This window comes from Eumetopias jubatus, unplaced genomic scaffold (genome assembly GCF_037043125.1).
Source record: "Eumetopias jubatus isolate StellerSeaLion01/CBP00866 unplaced genomic scaffold, mEumJub1_p1.0 scaffold_11, whole genome shotgun sequence".
Lineage (NCBI taxonomy): Eukaryota > Metazoa > Chordata > Mammalia > Carnivora > Otariidae > Eumetopias > Eumetopias jubatus.
The window spans coordinates 80,287,286-80,312,466 of NW_028274817.1; the positions used below are offsets into that span (position 1 = coordinate 80,287,286).

General features: G+C 42.9%; 1 protein-coding gene and 1 pseudogene across 1 annotated transcript; both read right to left on the reverse strand.

Moving 5' to 3' along the window:
- Window positions 1-1,182: 1,182 nt before the first annotated feature.
- Window positions 1,183-2,681, reverse strand: LOC148163098 (germ cell-less protein-like 1; annotated as a pseudogene).
- Window positions 2,682-14,660: 11,979 nt separating this feature from the next.
- On the reverse strand, window positions 14,661-15,797 carry LOC148163099 (Y-box-binding protein 3-like). The gene is made up of 2 exons (XM_088029007.1): window positions 14,781-15,797; window positions 14,661-14,726 (listed from the first exon to the last, which is right to left on the reverse strand). The coding sequence occupies exons 1-2, from the start codon at window positions 15,795-15,797 to the stop codon at window positions 14,661-14,663; spliced, it is 1,083 nt and encodes a 360-aa protein (XP_087885133.1).
- Between the last annotated feature and the right edge of the window lie 9,384 nt (window positions 15,798-25,181).

The following is a 25,181-nucleotide window of genomic DNA, read 5'->3' on the forward strand; positions in this document are numbered from 1 at the left end:
TGGTTTGAACTAAGTAAAACATTAAATCTGTTATCTTTTTATTTATTTGTTCATCTTATACTAGTTTTTCACATTCCTTCCAAGCATGTTACCTATTATTTGTATGAATTACTAAACAGAATTTTCAATTATTTGACCTTCTTTAACTACAAGAAATCACTCAGGAAAATGCAAACAATTAGGCCATTTGGGGGGGAATGGGATGGTTGTAGCTTTCAGATTAGCAGTAATTAGAAACCAACATATTTAAATCACAACTAGTACATTTCTTTTTTCTTGACAAAAACACTTTCTACCTTACCCTTTTAATTACTAGCTTGGACTCCTCATCTTTTGATCCCATTTCCAGATGCCAAATAATTCCCACTGCAATTCAAAGGCATTCCGTTCCAGAGGTTACCAGACTTGCTCTTAAGTGGGGAAGAGTTATGCCAAATACAATTTGAACACCAAATATTTCTGAAGAGCAAAGGCCATCAACTTGCTTAAAGAGTTCTTTCTGGTGCATAAATAATTCATGACTGTGTGCCACAAGGAGAAAAAAATAACTTTATTTAGTAAAGGAATATCCTCACAGAATCAAACAGCTTCTTTTCACTCCGCCTCCAATGTAAGATGTTATAAAGTTTGAAATGTCTTTCTGGGGTTAAAATGCTAGGGAAGTTAAAGTCTAACTAACATCAAAATAGTATTAGGTTGAGGAACAACCAACAAAAAGAAGATCTTCAGTGTAGTCTGGCCATGTTCACATAGTGAGAGACCATGGAAACCAAGGACTACACTCAGTGGCAGGAAATGGGGAAGGGGGAGCAATCTGAATGAAACCAGTTGCAGTGGTGGTAATGAGTGAAACAGGGCAGCTCACACCAAGTACACACCAACTGAAAGAGAAGTGAATGTATTCCTTTCATATCCATTTAATCAAACTAAAGGAATTGCATGTTTTAAGAGAGTTTCGCTAAGAGTAGTACAGTAAGTAGGTTCACAGTTTCTCTCTGAAGTCAGTCGGTCTTTGTCTCTGCAGAAATGATGTGGGGGTCAATGGATAGTAAATCACAAGGACGGGTTGCCACATTAATAGCAGAGATGATTTCTAGAACCAATGTTTGTTAAAACATTTTGTTAAAAATGTGTCCTCTTCATATGTGCCCATAAACAGTCTCAAATGTTACCAGCTATAGTTCACAGACCTGTAAGCTTTGGGATTACAGGTTTAAGCTCTGGGCAGCATTCCTCATGTGGGAGGTACAGGAAGTTACAGGCCACACATATGGGGAAGACCACCTCTTGGTTTTCCAGGTTCACTATCTCTAGCTCTTGATCCTTTCTCAAGGAAAGCATCTGGTATTCTGTGTCCTTCCTGAAAACAGCTCTTCCAGCCCTGTCCAAGGAGGCCAGGCGCAGGAGGAATGCCACTTTTCTCTGCCAAAGTAAGCTTACACCCAGGCCACGGGACTTGTTCAGGGCACTGCACCGGAAAATGATGCGCCGGTTGGTATAGCACACCACCAGGTCCCAGCCAAAGTTGAAACTGGCCCATCGCCAATTGCACTGCTCATCCCTGCACAGCTTGCCCCCACAGCGCATGCTGCTCCCCTGGAGATCAGACAGGTAGATGTCTATGGGCCCAAGTTCCCTTGTCTGCTCAGCCTGGAGCAGTGCAAGCCACTGCTCTCTGTATACTGGGGTAAGCCATGCAGCAGGGATCAGGGCATCCTGGTCGATTATGCACGCTGATGGCAGATCACAGATTATGTAGGCAAGCCGCAGCTGCTGGAACACTGGCACGAAGTCTCTGCCCTGCTTGGTCTCCAGGAAAGGGGTGCCTTCTCACTCGCCCCTAGACCTGGTAAACCACAAATCAGCACCAGGTAATAAGGCTCTGTGGGGGCCCCTCCATGTTGGCTGCAGCTGGAGGAACATCCACTTTTTTAGCATGGTGTACACGTCCATCTCCACCTCCATAACCAAGAGCTCTGAAGAGGCAACCAGCTCTTTCATGAGTTCCGGGCTGACTTCTCGCAACAGATCTTCACTATGCTGGGTCACCAGGTTATCCAGCAGCCACTGGAGACACATGGTCTTGATGCATTGGAGGCCATAGCTCTCAGCAGAGTAGTAATAGCTGCACACAGTCTGGGCACTGACAGTCTCCTTCATGACCTCCCCACATTGCTGAATTAGCCCATCCATCTGCAGCACGCTGGCCGTGGCCAGAATGGCTACTACTCGACCAGGTGTGATGAGCATGGTGTCTCGGTACAGAGAACCTAAAGCTTCATGCATCGCCTCACGATCAATGTTGTCATCAGGCATCTGCAACTCTATAGTATTCATGGCTTTTTCCCGCCAAGCACCACTGAACATGCTAGCAAAGTACCCTGACTGGCATAAGTAGACCCTGTGTAAATTCCACTCCTCTCCAAGTGCACGGATCTGCACATCACTGTTTTCCCCTCTCAAGAAGAGTGCCTCATAAACTGACCCTGAACTGTCTCTGGCACACTTCCGGCGGGGCACTTTTGCGTGGGGACCTCCTGGGCCTATCTTCCGCTTGAGGCCGCCCTGACTGGTGGTGGGTCTGCCATTGCTAGCCCCACTGCCTCCTCCCCAGCAGCACCTAGCTCTTCTTGAGCATGCCCGGCCCTGGGCCATAGCATTCAACTGCTTAGTGCTCCCATTAACCGTACCTTCAGAGATTTATGTCAGAGCAGGGGCCTTTTTATGCGAATTCGTTACCATTACTTTCGAGAATATAATCCATGCTACTCCATCTAAAATATTTAGTAACCATTCCCTTTTGGAGAATTACATATTGGTCTCAATTTTGTCCACTAATTTAACTCCTAAAACTAGCTTATCACATCAGACTGTGAAACCATTTTCTGTGATAAACTGGCCAATTCTCCCACAGACTTTGATTTGCTCTTTAACTTTTGTTTTTAAATAGCATTAAGTTACACAGCCATTTTCAAATCTGTATGTGTGTAAATCATCTGCTTTGGTGCTCATGCCTCTATTTTCCATAGGCACACAAATATTTAGCTTTGGGGAATAGCTTAAGTTCCCAGGTTACATTTTAGCATTCTTGTTTTTCTACCTCTTTCAATATCTAGAATCATCTCCCTATGACACTTTTCCCATTTCTTGAAAACACCAACTCATTTTCAACATTTGAGATCTGGTTGAAAGACCAAGTTTTCTCACACCTTCATGGCAGATATAATCATTCCTCAACGGTACTCCCATTTCTACCTCTGGCTTGGTTAGATCTTTCTTAGTCTCTCTCTGTCTCTGCCTATCTTAAGGAGGTGGCACTGAAACGCAACTACAATTCACTACACAAAATTTTCTGTTATGTCCCCTTTCAGTGGTGTCCCTGAGACAGATTTAGCAGTCTGTGAAAAAAAAATAGAGGCTAGTAGTCTTAGGGCACATGTTGAAAGATATAAGGGACCTACATAAACAATGGCTTATAAAGGAGAAAGGAGAAAGATGCAGGTGGGATGGACACAGACATCAGAAGGTGTAAAACACGGGACTGTATAAATGGTCTATGTAGGGGCACCTGGGTGGCTCAGTCGGTTAAGTGTCAGCCTTCGGCTCAGGTGATGATCTCAGGGTCTGGGATCGAGCCCCACATTGGGCTCTCGGCTCAGCACGGAGTTTGCTTCTCCCTCTCTCTGCTCATGCTCTCTCTCTCTCAAATAAATAAAACCTTTTAATAAAAAAAAGGGCCCATGTATAAGCAGCACGAAGATGACATTGGAATTTTGTTCTTTCCAGTCTAGGCTTGAAGGCAGATTTTTCTTTTCTTTTTTTTATTATTATGTTATGTTAATCACCATACATTACACCATTAGGTTTTGATGTAGTGTTCCATGATCCATTGTTTGCGTATAACACCCAGTGCTCCATGCAGAACGTGCCCTCTTTAATGCCTATCCCCTGGCTAACCCATCCCCCCACCCCCCTCCCCTCTAGAACCCTCAGTTTGTTTCTCAGAGTCCATAGTCTCTCATGGTTCGTCTCCCCCTCCGATTCCCCCTCCCTTCACTGAAGGCAGATTTTTCTGATGCCCGTTTCAGAAGACCAAGTTTCCAGGTTGCAGATCACGTAAAGGCTGTTTAGCTGAGTGTTTTGGAAATGCAGCTCGTTATCCGTGTGATAAAGCTGGAAGTATCCTATGAGTACTCTGAAGTAATTAATCATATCAGCTTGTAAAAGGATAGAATCCAAGATTGGGGATCAGGTTCCCAAATGTATGGGGTATGGGTGGCCTGATGTGACTTAGTAAGTAGATAAACTGTGAGTTCCAGACAGGGTTGCTCTTACAGACAATTAAAGTTAATGATCATATTTGAGGCCATGGACGAGTTTTCAGGAGCTCGACCAATGTAAGTTTTAGAATTTCATATTTATGATGGATTAAACAGGCTATTTCTGTTTGATTTAATTTTGGTAGGTTGAGAAAATTATTTCATCTAAGTTTAAAAATTAGGTATTCAAATTAATGCGAATTAAGCAGTATGCTACTTACAAAGATACCTATTATATCTGCAGCCATGACGCCTTCTCTTATTCCTAATTATCTTTTATCTGTGTGTGCTCTCTCTGTCTCTCTCTGTCTCTCTGTCTCCGTCTCTGTCTCTCTCTTTCTCTCTGAAAAACCATTGCTGGACATTTATTGATTTAATTTGCATTTTCTAACAGGAAACATTTGGTTTGCTTGAACTTCTTTGTGGATTTTGCGTTCTCTTTATTTAATATTGATAAATATTCCTTCCTTCCACTTTCTTGTATTTATCCTGTTATTATCATTCCAGTTTCATATTTTGGTTTCTTAGCTCATTAATTTGTGTGTTTTCTTCTTCCCTGATATAAGCATTTGGTGTTATAAATGCCCCTCAAACTAACACTTTGGTGTATCCCACAAGTTTTTATAGGTACCTTTTTCATTACCATTCGGGTGCAATATTTCCTAATTTCCATTATGATTAATAATCACAAGTTATCACTGGCTGGTCACATTTATCACTTGATTCAGGTTGTATTTTTACATGTTCCATCCCTGAGTGGTTTGTTTCTGTTTTCCTTGGGCTATTATTTTTTTAAGTCAATTACATCGTGTCCAGATGTTTTTCCTGAAGTGGAAAGTGGTTTGCACCCTAACAACTCTTTTTGATCATTGCTGACATATATTTGTGGCCTAGTATATCATCAGTTTTTTTTCCTAAATGTTCCACTCATGCTTCCAAATTATATATATATATATTCTCTTAATTGTTGGACCTAGCATTTTATACATACCCATTAAATCAAGATTTTAATACGGTTCTTCAAATCTCCCTTATCATTACTAATAGTTATTGTTTTCTTTATCAATCAGTTACTGAGAGATATACTAGAAGTTCCCACTTAGTGAATTTGTCAATTTTAGTGAATTTTTGGTATATGTGTATTTTGTGGCTTCAGAATTATACACACAATAATTAGAAATGCTATCTATGTACCTTGAATTCCTCTTTTTAATCATTGAAGAACTGAAATAAAAATAAAAAATATGTTCACAGCTATACTTTTAACTCTTTGGTGTCCTTATGGTTTACGTACACCTCTTTTAAAGATCGTATGACTCCATTGTGAATGTTCCCTAGTAATCTCTATCTATACAGTTGTTTCTGTCATCTTATTTCTGCTTCCTATTTATCGTGATTTTTTTTTCTATGCTTCTCGTGTGTTATTCTCTCTTTTTTTGTTTTGTTTTCTATTGGACTGAATGAGTTTCTATTGGGTGGACCGAGCGTTCTTTTCTACCTCTCTAGTGGTTTGGAAGTCATGTATGCTATTTCTATTTGACAAGTTCAGCCGTGATATTTTAACCTGCTCTCCAAAGTTGCCGAATCAGGTATGATGCCATGAGTAAATACTTGTTCACAGACTGCTCTACTCTAAACCAGTGTTTCTCTAGAGCAATTTAAGATCGCAACACAATTTAACGGATGTCACTACAAAGAGCTAAACTCAGTTGTTTTGAGTTGGAGGTGGGAGGGTTGTGGTAGAGCAGGAAGTTAACATTTACTGAACAGCTTTAACATTCCAAGCACTTTTTATGCATTTTTTTCACTTGACGCTCAGAAACACCATACCAAGTATGCACTCTTACATCCTCATTTGAAATGGGAAAAATGAGAATCAGAACAGTTAGGTAATCTTTCCCTTATGGCATAGCTAGTGATTTCTGGATTGAGGATACAAATCTAGGTCACTTTGACTATAAATTACAAGGGCTTTCCACTATTCCACGTTGTCTTCCAAGGTAGATTCATAAACAGTAGCCACATGTGGCCCCTTACATTGAACAGTTAAACTTATGAGGCTTTGGTCATCTTCTATAACAAGAGAAATCCAACCACAGCAAAGTGGGTTTTCTGTTTTTGCTTTTTTGTTTTATTGGCCTCAAAACTGCCACTGCCACACAAATGCAGATAATCCATGCTCCATTGATTTTTACGGAAAAGGGAAAATTACAGGTGTCCCGCCCTTACCAGATACCTGTTGAACTCTTGCTTTCTTAGAGAGACAGAAAGATGGTCTCTAGTGATCACCACATATACACATATAAGAGGTGTATACACAAATAGTGTGCTAAAGCTCTTGAATACTCACAAATACCTATTTCTTCATCTATGCCTTGCCTTCTTCCCAGTTCATCTTTCTTAAATTTTTTTAAATTATTATGTTATGTTAATCACTATACATCACATCATTAGTTTTTGATATAGTGTTCCTTGATTCATTGTTTGCGTCTATCACCCAATGCTCCATGCAGAACGTGCCCTCTTTAATACCCATCACCAGGCTAACCCATCCCCCCACACCCCTCCCCTCTAGAACCCTCAGTTTGTTTTTCAGAGTCCTTGTCTCTCATGGTTCATCTCCCCCTCCGATTCCCCCCCTTCATTCTTCCCCTCCTGCTATCTTCTTTTTTTTTTTTAAAACATATAATGTGTTATTTGTTTCAGAGGTACAGAGCTGTGATTCAACAGTCTTGCACAATTCACAGCCCTCACCATAGCACATCTTAAGTCATTTAACGAACAACCTTGCTTAGCAGAGCACCCAACCCCTCTGTCCCCCACTCACACCACAAACACACACTCGCACACACACACACACACACACACACACACACACACACACACTGGAGCGCAAAGCCTCTGTTTCCACGTCTGCAAAGTAGGACTACCTCTACCATCACAAAAGACAAAGAAAATTAGAGATAACAGAAAATATTCCTAACGTGTAGTAGGTATTCAATGTATTGAATTCAATTTATTCATCATCTCTATAACAAAATGGTTAACAAAATATTGCAATTTCATATAATTTTTGTACATTGAGAATCACAGACAACATTATGCTTTTTTGCTTCAATTATCAAATATAATTTAGAAAATTCACGGGGAGATGGAAAGTCTATTGCATTTGCCCCTATCAATACTCTTTATACTCTTTCTTTTGTTCTTTTTCTTTTTTTTCCTGAAGATCCAAGATTTCTTTCCTCATCATTTACTTTCTGTTTCAGGAACTTCCTTTAGCCATTTTTAGGTAGGTCCACTGGCAACAAATTCTTAGTTTTCGTTTTTCGGAGACTGTGTTTATTTCTCTTTCATTCCTAAAAGGTATTTCTACCATTTATGAGGTTCTGAGATGACAGTCATTTCTGTCAGCCCTTGAGAAATAGTATACCACTTTCTTCTGGCCTCCACAGTTTCTGATGGAGAAATCCACTGAGATGCCAATAACATAAAAGTTACAGGAAACAGTGAAGAGGATCATAGGGGAAGGGAGGGAAAACTGAACGGGAAGACATCAGAGAGGGAGACAAACCCATGAGAGACTCTGGACTCCGGGAAACAAACTGAGGGTTGCTGGAGGGGAAGGTGGGTGGGGGGATGGGGTAACTAGGTGACGGGCAGTAAAGAGGGCACATGATGTGACGAGCACTGGGTGTTATATGCAACTGATGAATTACTGAACTCCGCATCTGAAACTAATGATACACTGTATGTTAACTACTTGCATTTAAATAAAATATGTTAAAAATTTATATCTTTGGTTATAGTCTCTGAGGCTCTGTTCATTTTTGTTTCCAGTTTATTTTCTCTCTCTTGCTCAGTCTGTGTAATTTCTATTGTTCTGTCTTTAAGTTCACTGATTCTTTTCTCTCCGTTATGCTACTGAGTCCATCCACCGAGTTTTTAATTAATTAATTTTTCATTTTGACTATTTTAGTTTTTCAGCTCTGAAGTTTCCACTGAGGTTTTCTTTCTGTCTTCTCTATCTTTGCTGAGACTTTCTATTTTTGTTTTTCCATTTCTTTCTAAGTGATTGTAATTGCTCACTAAAGCATGTTAACCATGGCTGCTTTAAAGTCCTTGTCAGATCATTCTTAAAAAAAAAAAAAAAGATTTTATTTATTTATTTGACAGAGAGAGACACAGTGAGAGAGGGAACACAATAAGGGGGAGTGGGAGAGGGAGATGCAGGCTTTCCGCGAGGCAGGGAGCCCGATGCGGGGCTCGATCCCAGGACCCTGGGATCATGACCTGAGCGGAAGGCAGACACTTAAGGACTGAGCCACCCAGGTACCCCCTTGTCAGATAATTCTAATATCTGTGTCATCTTGGTGCTGGCATCTGTTGATTGCCTTTCCCATTCACAGTGAGCTTTTTCTGGTTCTTGGCATGGTGAGTGATTTTCAATTGTATCCTGGACATTTGTGGTGGTATAAGGCTCTCTGTATTATTCAATTCTTCTCTTTTAGCAGACGTCCTCTGAAACCATACCAGCAGGCGAAGGATGGTCACCTCCTCACTATGGCCAGGTGGGGGTGGAAATCCTGGTTCCCCACGAGGCCTCTGTTGACACCCTGGGGGAGGGAGGTGCCTCATCACTGCCCCCCATATGGCCTTCACTGAAAGCACATGTGCAGTGGGGGCCTTGTTACCCCTGAGAGGCTGTATTTATTTCCTATTGCTGCTGTAACAGATGACCACAAATTCAGTGGCTTAAAATACCATGCGTTTATCATCTTCCAGTTTTTAGGTCAAGACTTTGGTAGGGGTTCCAGTGGACTAAAATCGAGGTGTCAGCAGGCCATATTCTTTTCTGGAAGCTCTGGGGAGAATCCATTTCCTGGTCATTTGGGTTGTTGGCAGAACTTAATTCCTTGCAGTGGTAGGACTGAGGTCCCTGTTTTTCCTGCTGGCTGCAATTTGAGGTCCGTTCCTAGCTTCCAGAGGCTGCCACGTTCCTAGGCTCATGGCCCCTTTTCTCCAACTTCAAAGTCAGCCGTGGTACGTCAAGTCTTTCTCACATGGCACCTCTCCCACCCATTGTGATATTGTGATTTGCAATAAGAAATATGGATTTGGCCCCTGGTTCTGTTCCTGGCATGGGACTCCTAAAATCCTTGGACTTTCCTGTGATGAGAGTGATAAAGGTGTCTTTGTTTATGTTAATGAAGGACTTTTGGAAAGCACCTAAGGATAGGGATGGCTGCCAGGAGAAACAACCATGTGATCAGAAGGTTAGACTTCTCAGTCCCACTCCCTTGACCTCCCAGGAGGGGAGGGGCGCCAGAGGTTGAATCAACTGCCAGTGGCCAATGATTTCATCATTCATGCCTGTGCAATGAAGCTTCCGTAAAAACCCAAAAGAATGGAGCTTGGAGAGCTTCTGGGTGGGTGAACATATGCAGATGCAGGGAGAGTAGCACACTTGGAGAGGGCATGGAAGCTCCCTGACCCTTCCCACATTGCTTGCCCTATGCATCTCTTCCATCTAGCTGTTCCTGAGTTATACCTTTTTATAATAAACCCATAATCTAGTAAGTAAAAGGTTTCCCAAAGTTTTGTGAGCCACTATTGAACCCAAAGAGGGGGTTGTTGGAACATCCAATCTATTGCCAGCCGGTCGGAAACCCAGGTGGCAACCTGGACTTGAGACTGGAGTCTGAATTGTGGATGGGAAGAGCTGAACCCTTAACCTGTGGAATCTGACATTATCTCCAGGTAGACGGTGTCAGAATTGAGTTGAATTGTGGAACACCCAGCTGGTGTCGGAGAAGTGCTTGGTGTGGGGGGAAAAAACCCCACACATCGGAACTGGGTGCAGAATCTTTATCCATTCTTCTGCCTCCCATTTACACTTTTTTTTTAAAAGATTTTGTTTATTTATTTGACAGAGAGAGACACAGCGGGAGAGGGAACACAAGCAGGGGGAGTGGAAGAGGGAGAAGCAGGCTTCCGCGGAGCAGGGAGCCCGTTGCGGGGCTCGACCCCAGGACCCTGAAATCGTGACCTGAGCTGAAGGCAGATGCCCAAAGACTGAGCCACCCAGGTGCCCCTCCCATTTACACTTTTGAGAGCTCATGTGATTACATTGGACCCACCTAGATAATCCAGAAAAATCCCCCTACTTCAAGGTCAGCTGTTTAGCAGCGTTAGCTCCATCTGCAGTGTTCATTCCACTTCAACACGTAACAAAACATTCACAAATTCTGGGGATTAAGACACAGACACACCTGGGGAGCCGTTATTTTGCCCACCACAGCAGTAGTATAAGTCACGAATCTCCAGTAAGCCCCTTCTGACACCATCTCAGTGAGGAGGGTGAGGGTCACTTCATTTTTGCTTGGTGTGAACAAATGGCCTGGCTTTCCTCCCTGCTTTCTTTGACACCACTCTAGCAAGGAGGGGGGAGGTTTGGGCACCCCCTTGCCGCTATGTGAGGATAGAAATCTAAGCTCCTTACCCGGTGTTTGTTGGCAGGAGTGGGAGGGTGGCCACTGTTTTTTCTATGGTGTTTGGCTGAAGTAGGGATGTTATTATCTAAAAGTTTTCTGTCTTATTAGGCTGTCCCTTTCATCGGTCCTTTGGCTAGTGAGAGCAGGCTTTTCTTCTCTGTGTCCCTTGTCAATTCCAAATTGCTGCCTTCTCTAGCACCCAGTCCGCGATATAGGAGGCAAACAGAAACCCCAGGGCACTTACCACCTGTTGTTTTACAGGTACCAAGGTCTCTCTCTGGTCAGCCCTCTTCTCAATACCTTTCAGAGTCTTGTTATCTTTGTTTTATATATAATGTCTAGGATGTTTAGCTGTACTTAGTGACAGGAATTGAGAGAAGTGTGTCTACTTCATTTGTCCCAGAAGTAGAAGTGCATAGGATGTTTTAAAAACATTATTTAAATGTTTATTAAAATATACTTTCATTTAACAAATTAAATTATATTTAATTATTACAAAATAAAAATATTTTGAGGCATTATATTTAACATTTCTTCCCTTCTTGTAGTGGACTCAATGAAGGAGGTTAACAACAGAATTCAGGAGCAGAAGGCACCACCATAAACTGGTTGTGAATCAGGGACACTGTATAGCAGGCAGTGGATGGCACAGAGCACTTAAGAACTGTTCAGACTGACTGGATTCAGAGTTCAGAGCCCTTACTTGCTCACTAGTTGTGTGACCGCAGAAAAATCCCTCAGCTTCTCTGAGCCCACTCATCTCTAAAATGGGCAAACAGTATCTTCCTAGAGTGTCAATGTGAGGAATAAATGGGTTATTACCTGTATCATGGCTGGTGCGTGGAAAGCACTGACCACATGGCAGTGGTTTTATTTCATGATACTTAAGAAACTGTGGAGAATCTGGGGGGACAGACCCAGGTGAGAAGTGAATCATTACCTTCCAGGGAGAGTCTGCTAGGGTTCAGGATGGGATCGATGCTTCAAACACCTGTGATCTCAGATTCCAGGCACATTAACAGACACCTGGAAATTAGAAGGCCCATTGGGTGTCTTCTTAGTAGAAGACATTTCTGGTTTCATCTTGGTGTCACGTCTCCAGCTTAACAGTGCCCCATGCCTCACCAAAAGTGCCCAACGTTTCTTCCCTTCCACAGTTGTTGTGAAATTATCTATGAATTACAGCTTCTATCCAGGGCACACCATGGTCCGTTGGTGCCATACCCTTATGCCAGCTAACTTACTCTCTTTTTCAGAAAAGGGAAAGCGTCGTCATTGTCTCGCCTTAACCCAAGAACTTCCTCTACCTTGCTCTGATCCCCTTGAAACTCTTTGACAAGGCCCAGATGTAGAAGTCTCTGTAGGTGGGTCACATCTTAAGACAGAACAAAAATATTTTCAAGCTGGTTGTGCAGTCACCACTTCCCAAGAACTTGTAGAAACCGATCTCTTTTCTGAAGTCAAGTCAGAACAACAAGCTAAAGTTAAAGGCTTGACACAAGCCTGTCAGCTAGCAAGACATACAACGGCTAACAGAGGCATGGCAGCAGATAAACCTTTGGTGTGTTTCATGATTTTGTCATGCTATGGAAAAAAAACAACAAACAACAACAAAACAACACTTTCAACCTTTGTGTCTGATGCCTTTCTCCTTTCCAGGAAAATTTGGATGCAATTAATCTGGAAGTTCATACTAGGGAACAAGCCCATGAGGCAGAAGGAAATGTTTTGGCTGGCCACTATGCTAAAGAGACTGCTCTCACTCAAGTTTGATCGGTTAAACAAGTTAAAGGCAATCTAGTTACTCTGGATCATTTTGTTGAACCCTTGGGCAAACTTTAATGACAAACACCAGATTATGTAAAAGTATACCGGGATAAATCTGGATATGACTTCCAATTAGGTAGATTATGGGACCACCAAGAAGGCTGCTTGGTCTCTCTGAACACTCTAAAATGGAGCTTAGTGAAAATTTTGCACACATCATGGCCTATCACAGTAAGCCAACTTGAAAATTATTCTGGGACATCATTGGGAAATTTCTAATTGAGTAAGAGGAGGATGTGTCCAGTCCAAGCTGCACCTGCTTGGCTCTCTAAATTCAGGTTTCTGTGAAAATATTGAAATTAGGGATTTAAGAGGATGTAAGAAATCTTACCTTTGCTGGCTTCCCTGATGCAAGTGAGCTGAGTAAATCCCCATGCGTACCATGTCGTGTACGCATTCAATCATTTACTCAAAAAATAATTGCTGAGTACCTAATGTGTGTGTCTCATCCTGTCCTGGGAAGTAGGAATACAGAGGTGAACGAGAGAAACCAAGTTATTACTCTCAGAAATTTACATTCTGTTGGGGGCGATAATAAAAATTGAACACAGAAGACACTTTCAGACAAATAGGCAATGGGATAGAAATTGACTAGTTATTATTACTATACTTAGACTGTTGAGGGATGTGTGGCTTTTGGACTCAGTCCCAAATGACGAGAAAGAGACAGCCATATGGAAATATGAAGTAAGAGTCCACTTCCTGGTGTCTCAGAAGGGAGTGAGTTGGGCATTCTTTATGAACAGAACAAAATCCCATGTGGTGATTCTTTAGTGAACAAAGGGGAGAATGGCAGGAGACGAGGTCCGAAGAACTAGTCAGGGATCTGATGATGCAGGGCCATAGGTGGGTAGATTGAATTTTATTCTTAGAGAAAAGAGAAGCCATTATAGGATTTTGTTCTAGCAAGTGATAGGAACCAATTTAGGCTTAGGGATGGCCGCACTGTATGCTATTTGGGGAGCAAATTGTTGCTGGCCCTAGCAGATTTGCCATTTGCCCCCACCAACAGTCATTATCCCTTCCCTCAGTTTTTGCCAGGCACCTCGCTGTGTGAAAGAAAATATTATATCCACAAGTGTTGGGGGTGATTCCTGGGAATGCAGCTTGAGGGGGATTTACTCAGCTGAAAAAGCCCCCTATTTTCCCTTTTGCATTGCCGTTTTTATCAGGCACACAACATTGTCATGATGGCTGGAATTCTAGCAGCCACTTTCTTTCTTTTTTTTTTTTTATTAACATATAATGTATTATTTGTTTCTGGGGTACAGGTCTGTGATTCATCAGTCTTACACAATTCACAGCGCTCACCATAGCACATACCCTCCCTAATGTTCTAATCCTTTAGAACACCCTTGAGTCTTTCACCCCCCCCCGTAAGTCCACAATTAGCCTTACAGTCATGTCTTGTACACAGAACAATAGGTATGATGTTTGCTAAAACTGGTTCTGAAACAAACTGAAAGGACTACCTCAATACAATTATGTGGTGACAAGATTTTTTAAAACATCAGACAATAACAGATAATAGCAACATGAAGTGATTTATTGAGATAATGACCACTCAGGTGAGTTAACATCACACAGCAATGTAAGATAATCTTCAATATCAGATCATCTTTGTTTTTGTATTAAAAATAAAAAAGAATTTTTATAAGTACTTCAACTAATTCCCTTGGTGACACAGAATAATAGCTGTGGTCCTGGTCAGATCTTTTAAAAGAATAAGTGTGTGCATGGGTGTGTGTGGTGTGTGTGTGTGTGTGTGTGTGTCTGTGTGTGCGTGTGTCTGTGTACAGAAATTACCAACACAGATGGTAAGAGGGAATTTAGAAATATATAGATCTTGTAGTTTTTCCTCAAACCTTGGGGAAGGGGCATGTATTTTTTTTCTCAGGGCACAAATCTAACAGTCAAGGTGGATGTTTGGACTGCATTGCATTAAAGGGCATCATCTCCTTAAGGGGACATCCCCTGTAGCCCAGGCCTGGGAGTCCCTGGGGAGGGAGCCAGGCTGTTGTTACTTGGCCTGGGTGGCAGTGGGGACTTCGGCGACCAAGGCGTCCTCCTCCTCAGCGGCGCTGCTCTTCTTGGCCACAGCAACCAAAGCAACCAAAGCAACAAAAGCGGGTGTTTCAGCAGGGCTCTTCCCGATCTTGCCTTCTCCTCCCACGGTGTCCTGGCCCTGGGCACCAGGCGCCTGCTGTGGACGGCGGCGTGGGTTGTTGGGGCGGCAGGATCCGTAGCGTGGCGGGGGCTTCCGCTGCGGACCGCTGGCCTCAGGCCCGCTTTCCTTGTCTTCCGCCTCCAGCTCCTCAGAGATGCCCGCTGAGGGTCTTGGACCAGGAGCGGCGGTGCCTCGGCCCCTAGGGCGACTCAGCAGGTAGCTGGGGCCTGGCCCTCGCCGCGGGGCGTTCTCGGGCCTTGAGGCTGGGGCGGACCCGGGCAGGTGGGTGGACCTCGGGTCGCTGGTGGGAGCGAGGATCGATGGCCGGCGGGACACGGCGGAGGTCCTGCGGAACGACGGGAAGCGCCGCAGCCTTTGGTCTTGGGGTCCGCCGGGCAGGCGGCGCCTCTGGCCCTGGGCCTCGATGAAGCCTTCGCCACTGGCTTCACCTTCGTGGACGTCCTCCTCAGCGCCCCTGGGACCTCGTGGGGGCGGTGCGCGGCAGCGAATGTAGAAGTCCCCGCGGAAGCGGGGGCGGTTGGCAGCGTAGCGGCTGCCCTGCACCGGGGCACCTGCTGGCCCGGTCACGTTAGCGGCCTCGGCGCCCCGCTCACCCTGCACCACGTCGAACTCGACTGTCTCGCCGTCGCCCACGCTGCTTTGGTATTTGTGAGGGTTGTTTCGGGTGATGGCCGTCTGGTGAACGAACACATCTTCCTGCGTATCATGCCTGCTGATGAAACCGTACCCATTCTTCACGTTAAACCACTTGACGGAGCCTCGCACCCTCTTGGCGATGACCTTTCTGGGCACCTTTCCCTTGGCGCCTGCTGCCGCGGTGGCCTTGGGGATCGCATCTCCGCTGAGGTTGCCTGCGACTGGTGCCCGGGGAGGATCTCCGCCTCCCAAGGAAACCAGGAGTTTCTGCGTGGCTTGAGGCGAGACGGAGGCGGTCACCTCCGTGAGGGTGACCTCTCCCACCTCACTCATGAGGCTGTCCTTGTTCTCCTTTCTCGGAGAACCTGAGGGAAATTTGGTCCTCGGTGATGGGGGGGAGAGGGAGGGGGGAAGGGCCTCGGTCTGGAGGCAGGAGCCTCGCTCTGGAAGGAAGGGTCTTGGGTCGGGGCCCAGGACTCTTTGGCTTCACTCTGAGACTCTTGGAAAGGCCTGTGGTGTCTCCTGGGGCAACAGGACGAGGACCAAACAGTGGTTGCCGCGGTGACGTCTCAGTGGGGTCCTAGAGGCTGCCTGAGCTGGGGGGTGGGGCAGATGCACTCTGCCTCGATCTCCAGGTGCCACGTCACAGCACCTCTTGGTCCCTCATGGAGAGGGGTGCATTTGAAGCTCTAGGAAGTGGTCTTCTTGAAGACTCTCTTGCTTGTTTGAGTGGGTGGGGAGAGAGGACCCACTTTCCATCTCTCTCCCTTGGTTGGAGATATTCCCAGCCTTCTAAGGGCACTCTCTAAATACTTTCACAAAGCCCTGTTCCTCTTCCAACTCCTTGTGAGCTCTGTATGTGGCTGAGGCATTTTGTGTAATTTCAGACAAAATGACAACCACATGAAATTAAGGCCCAGTCAAAGAAGCCCACTGTGGGTTGTTTTTTTGTTTTGTTTTCCTGCAGAGGGATTGGGGAAGCCTGCCAGGGCTAGAATGCTAGTACTGAGAGGACCCTAAACTAGTGCAGGTTTATCCAGGCTAGTGTTAGGGTTGTAGGGTAGTGAAGCTGAGTGGGAACACTTTTGTTAACTGGGACATCCTGAAAACCTTGTCAAGCTCTGTGTTCTTGCCCACAGAAAGCAAATAAATGATCAGGTGGAGTAAAATAGAACTGAGCGAATTTGCCTTGTGTTTTTAACTGCAGATCCAGACTCCCCCCCACACACCCCGACCCCCGAATGGTTTATAACTCTGTGATCTTCATCCTAAATTGGGGTTCTGACTTAATTATATGGAAACCCCAAGAATTCAGCCTAACTACAGTGTTAATACCGTGGTAAGATACAGCTAGCTCTACTGAAATATTACCTTTCAGAAATGATGATAGAGCACGCTAAAATAGTAGATGGCAACTGGTCAGAAAACTCAGTTTTCCTTTATTAATAAGAAAAATGAAAATAAGCCAAGTTGGCCTACCACTTTAGAGTTTACAGAAACCTCTCACATGTTGTGCATTTGAGCCTTGCAACAACCCACTCTATAAGGAAGTGGGGCAGGTGTTGTTTTTACTTCAGTTTGACAGATGAGGGAACTGGGGCCCAGAGATAACAAGATCTAAAATCTGATCTCAGATAGATTTCATTCCAGGTCCAGGTCTCTTTCCACCACACCTCACCGGCCTTCGTGTACAGTTTTGTCAGTTGTTTCATCTGATGTCAGAGAACAGGGACCTCTTTCAGAGAGGTCATACAACCCAGCAGAGAACCCAAGAAACACCTCTTGCATGGATGATCTGTCTCCCCTGTGTTCAGGCTCCCGGGCCTGCCCCTCTTCAGGGGCAAAAATTGCCTTCATATCAACTAATCAGCAGCCCCTGTTCCCATATGCAGTAACCTTCTGCCTGCAACCAACTAGAAAACGAACCCTGTTGTAGACTCAGGAGCCATTACTTGGACATGCCGGTGTAATACCAAATGGAAGAAAGGGATCCTCATTTTTATTTTACTATGTAAAAAACACTTCTTGGGGCACCTGGGTGGCTCATTCAGTTAAGCATCTGCCCTCCGCTGAGGTCATGATCCCAGGGTCCTGGGGTTGAGCCCCGCATCAGGCTCCTTGCTCAGCGGGGAGCCTGCTTCTCCCTCTCTCTCTGCCTGCCGCTCCCCCTGCTTGTGCGCTCGCTCTCTCTCTCACTCTGAAATAAATGAATAAAAAATAATAAATAATAAAATTAAATTAAATAAAAAAAAAAACACGTCTTCAGGCATCATCTCTTGTGGTTTTTACAACAAGCCTGAGAGAGAAGCAGGCTACTGTCAGTATCCTCACATGACTGTGAGTAAGTCAGGGCACCAGGGCACAAAGCATCTAACTGACCTAACCAAGGACACCCAGGTAGTAAGTGCAGAACCAGGATAATACCTTTGGGAATTCAGGCCCTCTGGTTCTTAGTCCACTGTATGCTCCACTGTCCCACGAGGCCAGTTCTATGATATTGTCAACAGTTCTTTCTTTCATGTCCTGAGAGCTCTTCTTGATGCTTCCCATATTTGCCATGCTCATTCCCATCTCTGTGCCCGTGTTCACTTTTTTCCTCATTCTCCTAGAAATATACCTTCTTTCCTCTCCTCTGTCTGTACAAATCCTATCTTCCTTCTGAATCTCAGTTTTGCAATCCCCTCCCACTCCCTTTCCAAATGCACCAGTCGACCCCAATCTCTTTCTTCTTCGAAATCTGGTTGCAATTACAGCCCAAAGATTAATGGCTACTCTACTTCTTCCCTAATGTGTAAGGCTTTCTGTCTCACTATTATTCCCACTAGATTCTAAGCTCACTAAAGCTCACTAAAGAGTGAACACTTTAGGGGCAGCTTTAGGTGGCTCAGTTGGTTGAGAGTCCGGCACATGATTTCGGCTCATGTCATGATCTCGGGGTCCTGAGATCGAGTTCCACGTCAGGCTCTGTGCTCAGCGGAGAGTCTGCTTCGGATTCTCTCTCTCCTTTTCCCTCTGCCCTTCCCCCTGCTCTCTCTCTCTCAAATAAATAAATAAATCTTTTTTTTTTTTTTTAAAGAAAGAGTGAACACATTAAGTTTCTTCCCTCGGTTTCCTCTCTGAGTACCATGGTGCCTGGAACAGTGCTGACTGTATAAAGGGCCACCACAAATGTGTACTTGGGGATTAAATATATGCCTTCCCCCACCTCCCTCAAAGTGGCTACATCTGTGGATTTCTTACAGTCGCTAGCACAGTACCAGGCACGAAGATGCCAATGAGATTCACTGAGTTGGACTGAATATGCCCTCTCGAATCTCCTGTTGTTGTTTGCATGATATACAGGAAAGTGCTTTGGAGCCATCACGGAGCTCTATTAAACTTTCCTGGTTCTATGTGTATTTTATGCAAGAAGAAAGGCTTTGTGAAAAACAAATTAATATGATATGAATTACTAATTCAACTTTAAGGTTTAATTTGCTGTGTCCATTGCATTATTTTCATTGAAATCATCAGGTTCTGTCTATTACTCTGCACTTCTCTCCATCTACCCTGTGAAGCGTATTATATAATTCCTATTATTAAAAAGCTGTCAATGAAATGGAGGTTAATTCAGGTTTAAGGTGTGCTGTCTAATCCATTATCACTTATGTTTTTAAGATTTATCGGTTGATTGATTTTAGAGAGAGAGAGAGAGAGAGTGCGAGTGTGTGGGGAGGCGAGGGGGGAGATATAGTCTTCCGTCATGTAAGGAGGAAATATAAATGCCTTCCCTATCCCGTTCCTTGAAATAATTTTCTCTCTGTCTCTGTCTCTCTCTCTCTTTCTCTCTTTCTGTCTGTATCTCTCTGTCTCTGTCATTCTGTCTCTACACGCACACACGTGTGCACGTACACACACATTCATGCATCCTATTGGTTCGGTTTCTCTGCAGAACCCTGACTCATGCAGATTTTGACACCGGAACTGTTTCTAGAGAACAGAATCTTAAAGATGAGTTTTCTGATTTGGTTGTGGAGTTTTGAAGTTGGCTCTGTAATTTGATTATATTTAAAGACACTAATAACTCTATTTCCAATAGTAAAGAGCACACCGATAGTCCACGGTCTGATGTGGCAATAGAGATACACAAAATATCTCTATTGGATACTCCTAATCAAATACTGATAAGAGGCAAGGATCTGACAGGCCATGTACATGATACCTTAAAACATTTTTGTGAAACTAAGGAGTATAATGAAAATTGTTGGTTGTTCCTAATGTCACTGGACAAAGTGGGAAAAGAAAAGGGGCTCAGAAATTCGAATTCCTTGCTCAAGCACTTCATAAATGACCCGAAAGCTTCAATGTCTGCCCTGAAAAGAGACACCTTATCTCCTGTAGCCACAGGGCTGAAATTGCTGAAAAACAAAACCCAGAATTTTATCCTATGAGAATCTCATCCTATGGCTGAATTACAATGGAACTTGAATTCCTAACCTCACCATATATCTATCATTAAAGGGAAGGCATCGATTGGGAAGGAATGGAATTCTAAAAGTGGGATGGGAACACGGGGGAAGACCCTGATGAAACTGGGAACATTGAACCCCTAAAGTCTCATGAGTCACAGCCTCTCCAACCCCAGTCTGGGGAGAAACTCTCCTCAGAGCCTCTCCAACCTTGCATTGCCTGGGGAAAGTCTAATGGAAGGCATAAAGCCCCAGGAAGTTTCCTTGAAAGACACTGCTGGTGTTCCTCAGGACCCATCCCCCACCACCTCTCTCTGCTTCTAGACCTATAACAAGACTCAAGTCCCAGCAGGCCCCTAAAGGTGAGGTAAAAAGTGTAACCCGTGAGAAGGTGTGCTACATTTTTTCTAATTTATGCAGACAGAAGTAGGGAGACATGTGTGGGAATGGATATTAAGGGTGTGGGATAATGGTGTAAGGAACATAAAGTTGGATTGGGGTGAATTTATGGACATGGGCCCACTAAGCAGAGATGCTTCGTTTAATGTTGCAGCATAGAGAGTCAGAAAGGGCTCTGAGATGTTGTGTGGTTGGTAAACACATGATCCAAAATGCGGTTCACAGTAAGTGAACTAAAAATGAAAGACCCGCCCTTGGTTTAGTGTCAAAGAAAGGATTCAAAGTCTTAAGGAGATTTGAATGTTGGAGTAGATTTGTCATTTAAGACATATTCACCCACCCTGGGAGGGTCCACAGGGCACACCCTTTGCCACAACTGTGAGAAATAAATTTTTGTGAGGAGCCCCAGAATCCTTGAAGAGCTCCCTCCTTGAAGAGCACACCTTCCTGTGTGCTCCTTGTTGACTCTTCACAGTAGATAATGTTTTCACCTTTTATAATGGGCCTGGATGGACTTTGCTGACTCAGGGTCAGCACAATGTTGTGACTGAAACAGAAAAAAAATTTATTTTTAAATGATAAGCCTTTTAGGGGCGCCTGGGTGGCTCAGTCGGTTAAGCGTCCGACTGAGGTGAAAACAACCTTGGGTCATTAACATGGCCCCATGACCCTAAGATGCCAAAACATCTATTACAGAATATCAAAAATTGTTATTACAACTCTATAATCATGTGAGCCAATTCTGTAAAATATCTATCTCTCATCTATCTATCTATCTATCTATCTATCTATCTATCTATCTATCTATCTATCATCTATCTATCATCTATCCATAAGCTATCTATCTATCTATCTATCTATCCATCATCTATGTATCATCTATCATCTATCTATCTATCTTTCTATCTATCTATCTATCTATATCTATCTATCATTTATCTATCTATCCATCTCTATTTCTATCTCTCTTATCTGTCTCTACTTACTATTGGTTGTCTTCCTCTGGAAAACCATGACAAATGGAAAGAAGGAAGGAAGGAAGGAAGGAAGGAAGGAGGGAGGGAGGGAGGGAGGAAGGAAGGGATGGAACACAGAGTTTTAAATAAACAGGAAGACACATCTGGAGAAATGTGATCTCAGCATCAATCTGTCACCTATATAGAGTAGGCACAAATTGCTTTATTTCAAATTTTGGACTCTACATACATGTTGGCTATTCAATTCTACCATTTACTTGGTGAGGGTGATAAATGAATGGTCTATAAAATTAACCCACTATTTTTCCAAATTCTAAAATGTTGCAAATAAGGGCCATGCAAGCTCAATCTGCTTGCTTTATGGTGGGGAGGAAATAAATCCTCTAAGGAACTTTTGAAGCACACACCAAAGTTTGAATTTATTTATGCAGCAGTGGTATGCTAGAGTCAGCTCAAAGTGGCTGGTGATGGTCAATCATTAAAATTTTAGGAAATTTTGTGAACCAGTTGGCAAGCATACCATTAGTAAATATCAAATTATACAGACTTACAGTTAAATAAATTATATTAAAACCAAAGGTACTAAACCCTCAAAGTGTGTTTTTTCCTAATTATTTTACTACATTTTACTATTAATCTGTGCTCTTGAGGCTATTTTCATCTACTGTATCTGTATGGTGATAAAACTATAAATGGTGTTCTATGGCACATCTCTTCCAAAATTCTGCATTCAGTGACATCATGTTCGTAGTCTGAAATCAGCCATGATAGGAGAAATTAGATCAGAAAAATTGGTAAGTGCGTGCTACAAATTTGCCTCCCTCCCACAAGAGTGGGTTATTCAACATTAACAGCTCGCCATGTGTATACGTAGGTAGGTAGGTGGGTAGATGTTTATGCATGTAGGCATGTTTTTTATTAGTGTGGGGGCAGAGGGCTTAACTGGAGTCACAGAAAGAGAGCTAGCTCAAGAGATGGAAAAAGGAAGTCATGAAAAGAGCACTCCTGTGGACGTAAGGCGGCTTAAGTCTTTGCTGTTCGACCTGAGGCAAGTCCCTTCACTATTCTTTTTTTCTTTATTATTATGTTATGTTAGTCACCATACAGTACATCATTAGTTTTTGATGTAGTGTTCCATGATTCATTGTTTATGTATAACACCTTCACTATTCTTGATGTACACTGAGGGGTTCGCAGTTGATGATCATAGTAGTTCATCCATCTCTAAAACTCTACGAATCCCTGGTCTATAAAATAACTCTGTAGTTACAATTGTTTGTATGATATATATAAATAGACATATTATTCTGGTGTTTACATGTATTTTCTTAAATGCTTCACACATACGGAAGGGTGTATAAAACTTATTTTTTTCTAATTTGTACATTAATATGGCAGAATACATGATCACTGCCCTTGTGAAGGACTAGAATCTTGCCAGTAACTTGGAGGCACTCTGTGTAATCCTATTTATTGTCCTTTCCTTCCACACACCGCCCCCCCAAGGGATGACCACTAATGTAACATTTTGATGGGATGAATTTCCTGCCCCTGCTCCTTTGTAATCCCTGCCTCCTGCCTCTCCTCACTTTTTCCAGTCCCCCCAGGCAGCCACTGATCTGCTTTGTGTCTATATTTATTAGTATTTTCTGGAATTTTAAATAACTTTAATCATAGTGTATATGCTCATTTCTTTTTTTTTTTTAATTCAATTAGCCAAGGTATAGTACATCATTAGTTTGCTCATTTCTTTCTGACTTCTTACACTCAGCATGTTGAGATCTATTGATGTTATTGTGTGTATCAATATCTCATTCCCTTTTATTACTAGGAGTATTCCATTACACGGAAATATCACTGGTTTTGTGTTATCAGTTCATGTGTTGATGGACATTAGGAATGTTTCACTATTTGGTTATTCCAAATAAAGCTGCTCTGAACATTCCTATATAAGCCTCTGTCTGTACATATGCTTTCCTTCCTCTTGGGCAATTTCTTAGGACTAGAATGACCAGATCATATGATAAGTGTATGTGTAATATTTTAAGAAACTGCCTGCTATGGTGTGAATGTTTGTGTTCCCCCCAACCAATATTCACATGTTGAAATCCTAATGCCCAATATGATGTTGTTAGAAGGGGGGCCTTTAGATGGTGACTAGGTCATGATGGCAGAGCCCTCAAAATTGGCATTAATGCCCTTGTAAAAGAGGCTCCAGAGAACGAGCTCACCCCTTCCACCAAGTGAGAACACAGTGAGAAGGCACCTGGTATGAACCAGGAAGAAGGCCCTTGACAAAAGGTAGCCATCTTGGCTCCCTTGATGTTGGACTTCCCAGCCTCCAGAACTGTAACAACTGCATTTCCACCCAGTCTGTGGTGTTTTGTTATAGCAGCCTATATGGACTAAAACGCTGCCAACCCCTTTGCCAATGTACTTGTAACATTTTACATTTTCTACCTGCAGTGCATTCAAGTTCTAGTTCCTTCACATCCTTGCCAACACTTGATAAAATCAACACATTTTTTAAAAGATTATTTATTTATTTATTTATTTGAAAGAGAGAGAGAATGAGAGAGAGAGAGAGAGCGCACATGAGACGGGGGAGGGTCAGAGGGAGAAGCAGACTCCCCGCCAAGCAGGGAGCCCGATGTGGGACTCGATCCCGGGACTCCAGGATCATGACCTGAGCCGAAGGCAGTCGCTTAACCAACTGAGCCACCCAGGCGCCCCTAAAATCAACACATTTAACTACAGCCATTCTAATAGGTGTGTAGTGGTATAGTATGTGTGTATGTGCATAGTTTTTAAATTTTTGCTTTTTCAAATTTTATTTTCCTTTTGGCATAAAATTATATGAATTTTAACAAATGTATAGATTAGTGTAACCATCACCACAATGAGTATACAGAACTATTCCATCACCACCACCACCTTGGCCCCAACCCCCAGCAACCACAGATGTATTCTCCATCAGTATGGATTTGTCACTTTGAGAATTATACATATATGTGTTTATATATATATATATAAGTATATATTCATATACATATTAAACCATGCAGCACTTTGTGATCCATCCAAGTTGTTGCATGCATCAATAACAGTCCATTCAATTTAATTGTATGGGTGTACCATGATTTGTTTTATCCATTCACTCACTGAAAGTTCACTCATTGAAAGGCATTTAGGTTGTTTCCAGCTTTTGTAGAATTATGCATAGACTTGCTATAAACACTTGCACACAGGCTTTTTTGGTGAACATAAATTTTCAGGTTTTCAGGTTAGAAACTCGGGAGTTGGATTGTGGGATCATATGTTAAGTGCCAGGTTGTAAATTTAGAAGTAACTGCCAAGCCATGTTCCAGGATGGCCCCAAATTTTAGCATTCACACTGGCAGCACATCCGCAACTCTTGGTAATTGTGTGTGTGTGTGTGTGTGTGTGTGTGTGTGTGTGTGTGTGTAAGCACGTGCATGTGTGATTTTAGTCATCCAAAAAGGTGTGGGTTGGCTAGTTTTGTTTGCATTTTCTTAATAGCTAATGATGTTGAACACTGTTCACGTGCTTATGTGCCATCCTTATATCATCTTGCTTGAAGCTGCAATGTCTGTTGCTCACTTTACAGCTAGGTTGTTTGTTTACTTATTGTTGAGTTTTGAGAGTTCTTTATATATTCTGCATACAAATCCTGTTTCAGATATTTGATTTGCAAATAGTTTCTTCTAGGCTGAAGTTTATTCTTTCCTTCTTTAACAGTGTCTTTGGTAGAACAAAAGTTTTCAATCTCAAATTTGCCCAATTTATCAATTATTTCATTTATGGATCATTATTTTTATGTTGCATCTAAGAAGTCCTTGCCTATCCCTAATTTATTATGTCTTATTCTACGC